General features: G+C 35.1%; 1 protein-coding gene across 1 annotated transcript in view; it reads right to left on the reverse strand.

Moving 5' to 3' along the window:
- Positions 1 to 807: 807 nt before the first annotated feature.
- Positions 808 to 9,781, reverse strand: part of LOC121252567 (tripeptidyl-peptidase 2-like) — a 39,504-nt gene continuing 30,530 nt past the window's right edge. The window contains exons 25-34 of the mRNA XM_041152272.1: positions 9,535 to 9,620; positions 9,395 to 9,446; positions 9,184 to 9,318; positions 8,946 to 9,017; positions 8,621 to 8,713; positions 7,448 to 7,543; positions 5,609 to 5,707; positions 5,338 to 5,430; positions 1,957 to 2,145; positions 808 to 1,336 (exon numbers count right to left, since the gene is read on the reverse strand). Coding sequence (XP_041008206.1) covers positions 1,178 to 1,336; positions 1,957 to 2,145; positions 5,338 to 5,430; positions 5,609 to 5,707; positions 7,448 to 7,543; positions 8,621 to 8,713; positions 8,946 to 9,017; positions 9,184 to 9,318; positions 9,395 to 9,446; positions 9,535 to 9,620 — 1,074 coding nt within the window. The 3' untranslated portion in view covers positions 808 to 1,177. The remainder of the gene's footprint in view (positions 1,337 to 1,956; positions 2,146 to 5,337; positions 5,431 to 5,608; positions 5,708 to 7,447; positions 7,544 to 8,620; positions 8,714 to 8,945; positions 9,018 to 9,183; positions 9,319 to 9,394; positions 9,447 to 9,534; positions 9,621 to 9,781) is intronic.

The raw sequence follows: 9,781 nt of genomic DNA on the forward strand, positions 1-9,781 counted from the left end.
TAAACACCGTTACACTCTCATTCCATCACATCACATGATAACATATTAGAAAAATTAGTGATTATATAAAAAGATGTTAATAATTTCTGATAAAATGGTAGAAGTCCTATCTCATCCTTACAAAGATATTTATGTAATAATAAACACCGTTATAATATTGTGTTATATATCAAGTAATTATTATGTAATCTTTAAATATAAACACCGTTATACTCTCATTCCATCACATCACATGATAACGTATTAGAAAAATTAGTGATTATATAAAAAAATGTTAATAATTTCTGATAAAATGGTAGAAGTCCTATCTCATCCGTACAAAACAGCAAGTTTGGAAGGTGAGATGAAAATTTTATATTTTATTTAAAAATTTAAAATATTATATTTTAATATTATTATTGTATTCGAATTTAAAAATGTTAAATTAAGATTTGAAAAAATTGAATTGTTTATTATATTTTGTATAGAAATTTGAAAAAGATGTAATGATGAAATAAAATGAAAATTTTGTATCTCATCCCACCTTCCAAACCTGCTTAGTGATGCCATGTTTCCTCAGTGTACATTACTCGTATGCACTATAAATTACCCGTTTGAGCCTGATCAGAGAGAACGAAATGCAAAGGAACGAACTAAATTTATGGCTTAAGAAAGGAATAGTTTTTAAAAAATAAAAAACCTTTTACTGTTCTACTTTTCCTTTGATGTATGTTGTCCGATTAAGGTTCTTGGACCATCCACTGCGTACTGGCAGAGTTAATCGTATGCCAGACACTCGATCAACACACGGAATTAAGCATGCTGGTCTAAAAACAATGGGAAAAAATAAAAAATAAAAAGGTTGACATCTTTTTGTATTTGAGTTATCACCTTGATGTCAAGATCACAGTAGTTCTTTGCGAAAAATAAATGGATCAAGTAGATTTTCTAAGGCTATCCTTGAACTAAAAGACTAACACGCGACTGACTTTCTTTTTTCAGCAATCGTTTTGATATCCAAACATTAATGTTTACACAGATCATTATGACTTTTATATGTAAGTTATCCTGGCCTGCTCATGATATCAAACAGTACTACAGAGAATGGTCATTTTATTATGATAAGAACGTCTACGCGTTAAAGAAGTCAAATCAATGGAATCAGACACCTGATCCGAAATGAAGCATTTTTCATTCTTTAAAAAAGTGGCAAGCTTGCGGGAAAGCGCACAAACATCCACTGCCTCTCATATGTTGCCAAATGACTCCATCCAATTTCATCAAGCAGAGAGATCTTTAGGTCGTAGAGCTTCTTCTTTGGAGGATCCCCATCTTCTTGGATAATGTCATTCAATACCTGATTCAGTCAAAAAAGTAATAGTACTTGAGATAAATAATTGATCCATTCAAGTCGAAATTATTCAAATACTTGATTGACGAACCCACCATATGCATGTGTCTTATGATGATGGTACTCATAAAAGTCGTCAATCATATCAACACTTCATATCATCAGATAAGATACTTTGGTTATTTCTTATGAAGCTTTTATTAATATTTAATTGGAGCAACTGGATTTTACTTGTCATAAATATGCCATATAAAAATAAAACTACACTCTTCCAATTATAAGGGTGAATCAACAGGCCTGCGTAAAAGAACATATAACTAGACACACGTATCTGCGATGATGCCGCCACCCCATCCTGTTTCACAGGATATATGGCAGATTAGGTATGCTCCAGTGTTTTCATAGGGCTGACGGAATAAAGAAAATAACAAAAAAACCCATGCATGCAATTGTAAGGTAATCTTTCTTATAAGCGAAGCCATCACCACCGTCTTGTGGTAGAGAAAGCTTACAGAATGTCTTCTCCTTGTCCAACAATGTCAATGTTAAAACCACAAAAAATAATGGAATAAAAAGTCTCATGGTCCTCGCAGAAAATATATGACAGAAATGGTGAAGAAAAATACCTTCAATGCTGTTCCAAGCCTTCCACTACGTCTCTCATGTAACACTAGGAGGGTGCCATATTTAGAGGACTTCACGTCAACCCATCTCTTCAATTCTTTGAAGTTCTCTTCAAACACGTCTGGCTGAATATCACTAGTCTTGTCCACATCTTTTGCATCAGATGAAGCCAAATCTGATGCCTTCTCACCCTGAAACAATCAAACAAAGACGATGATGATGATGATGATGATATCAATGAAATCTTTCTTTTTGTTCCTACTTTATTTTATTTTATTGGTAAATTACACACACCCAGTGGGTCTAGAATCCAGGCTGTGCTGTCTCCTCACAGGCAAGGAAATATAATGCCATTTGAACTAGAGCTCAATGGCATAGTGCTCGACCCTTTTTTATTGGTGTAAACAATTATGTATTTACTTGCTTTTCAACATAAAGTTAGAAAACTCTTAACTGAAATTAGGACCTGAAAAAACTATATAGATGTAAAAAAGAATCGGGTCTGAAAAGGGGAACTGACTTCAACAATGAGAGGGATGAGAGACATGAGTCCCATAAACCAACAAAACTTCCATGTGGGGAGTGACTACAGTTGTGCCATTAACAATACATATCTCTAGAGATATGGATCAAATTGGTGGCTGATATGAGGTATGAGAAGCTTTGCTTGCATTACATGCCAATGGCCTCTAATTAATTAGTGCTATTTCCTAAAAACGAAAAAAGGAAGTCAGAGAGTAAGACATAAAGTATCGTAATCATATCTCTGAGGAAAAGATACATTTTTGTTTGACCTCATTTAGAACTTGAGACAATAAGCCACAACGCATGTCAATCACAGCTCTCAAAAGGTGACATTTCTTACATTCTTAGTAATCACTTGCGTCCATAAGGGAACAAATCAGTGTCATCTATTACCTTAAATAACACACATTGGGTTGCAAAAGATGAAACAAACGATAAGGATTCCTATCTTCAGAATTTGGTATATATATATTTTTTTTATAAGTAGAATTTGGTATATACATATATCTTACAACTAGTTGTGCTTCCTAAGCATGAGTCAACTTTTTCCAACAATAAGCTTCACAACTTTTTCAGTAATTATGGCCATGAGTCAACTTTTTCCAACAATAAGCTTCACAACTTTTTCAGTAATTATGGCCAAGCATGGCCCACACAATTAAAAAATGATAACTAAAGCAAGGTGCTTGAAAGCCTAGATCTACGACTGCCTTTCAAATTGAGAGTTACTGGTGAATTCCTTTTTTGAATTTTGTACTCGAAAACCCATATGGTGGGGTTGACATGATGGTGTGGAAGTTACAAAATAAAAAATGCAATGGTGATTTTGATGTTTGATTGAGAGAGAAAGGGGGGTTGAAATTAATTGAATGGTATGTTTCCCTTTGAAGAGTATTTGAGGTGCAAAGGTACCATGGATGGCCTTTTTTCTCTTCTAGGGTAGATTACACTCCTACCACCAGCTGCCACTCCCCCAAAACCATTTGAATAACCCCCCAATTAACGAATATGTTAAAATTTCCTTCCTCAATATAAACCATGTCTTACATGTAAATTGCATGCCCGCCCTTGTAATATAGAATGATCCAACTACCCTCAAAAGGGTTTCAATTGGTGCTAAAATCCCTAATTCCTATCCAAACCTCTTTCCAACCCGATTTCAACCCCAGCCCACTGGATCCTACCCTCACTCTTTCCTTAGTCTGACTGCTCTCCAAGATAAGAAAGATGAGGGAAAATTAAACTGGGTTGGTGCACAATTTCTTCATTAGCTTCTCGCATTCAACACAAAGGGCTAGTCAGTTGAAAGAGAGGCCTAGTCAGTTGAAAGAGAGAGGGGGGGTGGGGGAAAGAGCACAATGAACTTGGATTTATTTTTTTTTATGAATAAGAATAATTTTATCAAGACTAGTAACAAGGCAAAGCCAAGTACACAAGAAGTATACAAATACTGAACCTAGTTACAAGTCAGGAACTAGAAAAATGAAGTTGGATGAATTAAGACAATGAAAGTAAACAGAATTCAAGGCCTCTTCCAGATTTCAGAGTCAATCAAAAGAAAATGAAGTAAAAATAAAATGGACGTTAAATACTGGCCAAATGATAGTGATTGACCATAATGTAATGATAGGAGAATTTGAACAGTGGTGGGTGGGGTATTGGACTTTCGAGCCGCTGGGGCATTGTAGTGGTAATTTCAGGCAGCAACGAATTGACTGCGGGAATCCAGGATGGGTGGGGATTTGCAGGTGGTAGGCAATGGGTGTTTTCAGGTGTAGGGTTCCGATAGTAGATGCTTTTTTTTTTTTGGGTATTATGCTTTGAGGCTAGGGAAATGGGGTTGCTTTTAGGAATTTTGTTTACAACCCTATGCATTTTTAACATTTGGACCTGGCAGTAGAACTGGTTTTCCTTGTTAGGGGTAGAAAAGCATTGCATAAATTTTGTTCAGTTTTTTAGTAGAGGTGCTGATCGTGGGTTGGTTGGATTGTGCTTGTTCCATCAATGGCCAGGCAAAGACCATGATTTGTTTCAAGTGATTGCAGATTGGGTTGAAGAAAGGTCTTTACAGAGATTGAGTGTTTTAATGCCACTTGCAAACAGCTTCAAGGGTTATATGGTCCTTTGACATTGTAAGGAAGCACATAGGGCACAGACATCGAGATTTTCATACAAATTAACAATGAGATTGGAGGAGACGGGGGAGGGGTGGGAGGATTACAAATGTGATTGTAGTTTCGGGAAGGAATGTGTAATTTTCCCTTCTTTTTCATAAACAGCTGCTTTGGGGAGAAGTTTTTGACAGTTGATAATCTCATTGCAAGGAATATTGTAATCATAAATTGGTTTTGAATGCACAAATCTAGAGACAAGTGACCATTTGTCGTTAGACTGCTCAATCACAGGGCATGTGGACACTTTCTTTTTTGCTTTTGTCCAAAAGAGCTATATGGCTGCCACAAAAGTTGATTAAATTGAAATGCTATCCAAGTCTGCATAAGGTGGATATTTGGCACAAAAGAAAAATCATACTTTTCAGGTGGAGATTTGGGACAAAAGAAAAATCATACTTTTCAACGGGTAAGCTTTCCTAACATCTTTGTGTGAATGAAAAATGTATTGGGACGTGTTCAGTCTTTCTCTTGTACACATCTGTTACCATCTGTCTACTTTAGATCTCATTTTCTGTAATAAATTCGTTCTTAGTTTGTCCAAGACAAAATTAGACAAGTTTTACAGAATATTACTTTTTTTTTTGGTCGGTAAGTTTGATAGAATATTACTATCTCACATACATGGTATTCTACATCACAATTGGTCAAACATATAAATAGTAATTGTGACATAAACACTCTTACCTCCAGGGATTCGATATCTAGTAGCGCCAATCCTTTTTGGTACAGTGCATCTGCTAATTGATCGCGGGTTATCTCCATCTTCTTCTTGATTTCCTAGATTAAAAGAAGAAAATAGTAATTGGCTCTTTCAAGAAAATCTAACATATAAGAGTGTCATAAGGTCCACAACAACGTAAAACAGAAAGTTCAGAGAAGGAACTACTAATGATGAGCCTCATAGGATTTAGAAATGGAAACAATAAGAGAATTAATTTGATAACTAGTTCAACACCTCTGCCTCCTCATCTTCGGGGTCACTTTTGAGCGAGAAAAATTTTGCCAACTCATCTTTATCAATACTATCAATCACATCATTAGCAGCATCAATAACCTGCAAGATGAACTTTGTAAGCGCCAATAAACCTTCTATTTCACATGAGTGTTCATTTAGGAATGTGTATATTTTAGAATGCCTGGAAGATTTATGATTAATCACATTCATAGGAAAAAGGAAAAGATGAAATAAAATAAAATTAGCAAAAAACCAGTGCATAAGGAAATCAGTAAACATATTGCCCAATTGCAAATAAAGTTTTTATCATCAGTAAAACGCGAAATGTTTTTCAAGGCATTTAACGCACTTGCATACTGAACTCTATCAAAAAAACTGATGCACAGATAAGATAGGATTGAATTTGGTCAAGCTCCAACTCAGTCAGCTAGTACAATTAAAACCTTGAACACCCCACATATATGCAGGAAACTCTGATAGAGTTGGCATCAGAAGAGTAGTCAAGATTCTGTTATTTCGCTCTGCCATTCACCACCAAATTCAAATCATTTCTGACTTAAAGGGTTAAGGTCAAGAACAAAATGCAGGAAGCACATTCCAAGCAACTTATCAGAGTTGGTGCTTGACCTTGGGAATTGAAAATGATTTATTAAATTTCCAAGATTCTACTCAGCATTGCAATTTGCCACTGAATATATAAAGCTTTGCTATGAAAAGTTCATGGAGAGAGCAATACAGCCAATAGGTAGAGCCAATCTTACTCCATGTAGACGATCTCTTGAGGCCTCTGACCTAGGTGGAAATGTAATCTTTTTTTTTTTATAAGTAAAAATATTATATATATATCAATAGGAGTAACCAAGTACACTAAATGTATACAAGAAAACACCTTGCCCATATTAGAAAGCCCCTAATGACCCAAAAAGCCCGTGAAAAACAACCCAAAATACACCAAGCCTAACCCAGCAAATGTAATCTTTTTAAAGCAGGCAAGCCAAAATTGATTGGTCAGTACAGTATGGACCTTGTTTCTACTTGAACCAAGAGGGAACCACACGAAATATTAGGACTGTGTGGTACCCAGTGGAAGCTAAGAGTCTGATTATGCCCATATTCATAACCCAGTAAGATCTGTTTCCATTTATGTATGGGCTAATGAAAGAGAGAGTCCAAATTGTTTTTAACTCAAATCCGTATTGAGGTAGTGACATACAATTATAAATAGTATTTTTCAGAGAATAATATCTAATGGAGTAAAGAGTTACAGTCCTTCAGGAACGCACAATTTTATCAAATTTTTCTTTTTAGGTTAGGTTAGGTCCACTTGTATCAAGAGAGAATTTCCTTCAATCTTTTCTAAACAAGTTGTACTTTACCAACAGTAGTTAGTAGAGACAATAGTTCATATTCTTTTTTTTAATAGGTAACAATAGTTCATATGCTCGTTACAAAGAAAACCATGCCAAGGAGTTCTAGATCAAATGGTACCTCCTCGCTTATAATAATGGATTAGAGATGTGATCCTGGTTTATGAAAAACTGGATGTGCATGTAATTTGTCAATTCAAAGAAAGAGAGAAACCCAGTTTTAAATCAATTTGAGAGGTATGCACCCATCACATTGCTGGCTTAAGGAGGTACTGCCGCACCACTGGCGAAAGAGTCAATGGGAAAACCCAAGACAAATTCATCAGACAACAACTATACCATATTCCATCACAGGCTATAAATTATAATGAACTAATCTCCATCTATCAATATTTTTTTTATCAGTAACTCCATCCATCAAAATTAAAAGCAAGATATCACATGCATGTTGATTATATGCTTGATAACTTACCTCTTCATCATGGCAGATTTTGTCCTTGACATTACTCCGAGAAAGCAAAGCTTCCAAAATCTTTGCAAGCAAGGGAGTGTACTTGGGATATTCAGACTGCCAAAGACAGATGATACACATGGATTTTAACATCCTTAGTATAATTTTGGTAAAAAAGAGACAAATGCTGATGCAGCACCCACATACCAAACAGAACTTTGTTCTCAAAAGGTGGGTAAATCAGTTACCATACAGTTGTCACAAAATTTAAGCTGATAAGAAATGGTGAATCCAATCACTTAACAATTACTCTAATACTTCCCCTCATGTGAGATTTTAACTTCTAATAGGGAGGTAGTGTTGAGTTGGGATTCGAACCTAAGATCACCTATTTAATTTTTTTTATCAGTAAATAACTATTTAATACCATGTTATATCACCAATTATTCCAAAAATCCACGCTTATAAAAAATGGCAAATTGAATTACTTAACCATTATTTTGAGAACGAAAAATAGTTGAATTTTTTTTAGAAGGTACAAGATTCTTCAATTTGATACGTAAAACAAAGCCTCATTGAGAAATAAGCATAAAGGAAGAACTATAGTTAGCTAGGATGTGTTCTACAATATCCCCCACAATTTTTTTATAAGATAAAATTTTATTCATAAGGGAAGAGGGTGTATAATCCCAATAAATAGGAAGTATATAAAAGACCCACCTAACTAGAAAAAAAAAAGTTCTTGAAATTCAAGAAACGTAGATATAGAAGACTAGACTACTGTGGACCACCGTTCCAACATGCTAGGAGATCCACTACCTGGGATGGCATAACCCACTCTATCCCAAATAGGCCAAAAGACGTGTTCCATAAAGCACTAGTAACCTCGCAGTGTTGTAGTGGATGATCCACTATTTCCCCATTCTTCTTGCACATGGAACATCGATGTGCAAGAAGATAAGCTTAAATGTTGAAAAAACTAAACGATGTATAACTGCCCTTCCCTAAATTGCGAAATGTTGGAGGAATATGAGCTTAAATGTTCCAGCCGACTGGAATACCAACTCGCCTAGCATGCCTTAGAGAGGAAGCACATAAAAAAACATACATATAGCTGCTGCTAATTACAGAATCCAACCAAGTTGTAGATTTACAGATATAAATTTCCCTCGAGATTAAAAAAAAAGTTCTAACCTTAAGAGAGGAAGATAACTTTTTCCATTCCAATTGTTCATGATCACTGTCTTGCTTTAGGCTTGAAAGAACTTTAATCTTTGCATCTCGAACCTGGTTTGACAGGTGAGTAACAACATCATGTCTCAGTAAAGGGTGTATAATACAAGATTTGCATCTATTCTATATTAAATGATGCACGATTTGATAATTATTAATACAATAGATGCAAAAAAGAAACTTTTATTTGATCAGTAAATAGATGCAAAAAACAAAAATAAAAAATTAATCGCCCTGAAGCTTAGGTACACCGGCATCACATGAAAATATTTCACTTCTGTCTCACCTCTTCCTCTAAACGTTCAAAAACAGTCTTGGAGCAAGTTGAGGATGAACTTTTTCCCTTGTCTTCATCAAGCTGTCAGACGTATTTTAACGAAATGGAAATCGATTAGAAGTTAGTGTATTTAATGAAATGATAAACAGGTAAGTGTATTCAAGATGACAAAAATGGGTGATTCTGTCTTAGACCATTAAAAATCATATAAAATAGGAAAAAAATACATCACATCACGTTCTTTTACCTTATTTGGTTGCAGTATATAAGAAAGCTGATATGATGCAGGATTCTTTTGGGGATTTTTCCCCACTTCTTGACCAGCAAATGATAGCTTTCCATATGAGATTGCTCCCAGCAATACAGATCCTTGTGGGGAATTCTGCACAAATATTACAAGTCCCATTAACACTTCCTCTTATACTTAAAGTGGAAAACAAAAACAGAGAATGATATACCTTGGGGAGCTTGTCTTTGGATGGAGGCCCCAAATAAATAGCTTCGTTTTTTCTAACAAAGAGTTCATTAAGTTAAAATAACGACTAGTTGGAAATAATAAAATATGTAAACCATATGAATAAATCGTTCAGGGGCATACCCCGGAACTAAAGTTGAGGATTTAAAGCTACCATTTCCCATGACAGGGCCATCTGGTTGAGAGAAAAAGCTCAATCGAATGACATCCTGGATTAAAATGAAACCACTGGAACAGTTAATAGAGGTTTAAAACACTAGAGCATAGATTTGATAAATAAAACAGCAGAAGCATATTATTTTGTATACTCAAAATTCAAAAACATCTAAAATGCAGAAACTATACAGGAACACATAACAAATTGCAAGGA

This window comes from Juglans microcarpa x Juglans regia, chromosome 2S (assembly GCF_004785595.1).
Source record: "Juglans microcarpa x Juglans regia isolate MS1-56 chromosome 2S, Jm3101_v1.0, whole genome shotgun sequence".
NCBI classification, from domain to species: domain Eukaryota; kingdom Viridiplantae; phylum Streptophyta; class Magnoliopsida; order Fagales; family Juglandaceae; genus Juglans; species Juglans microcarpa x Juglans regia.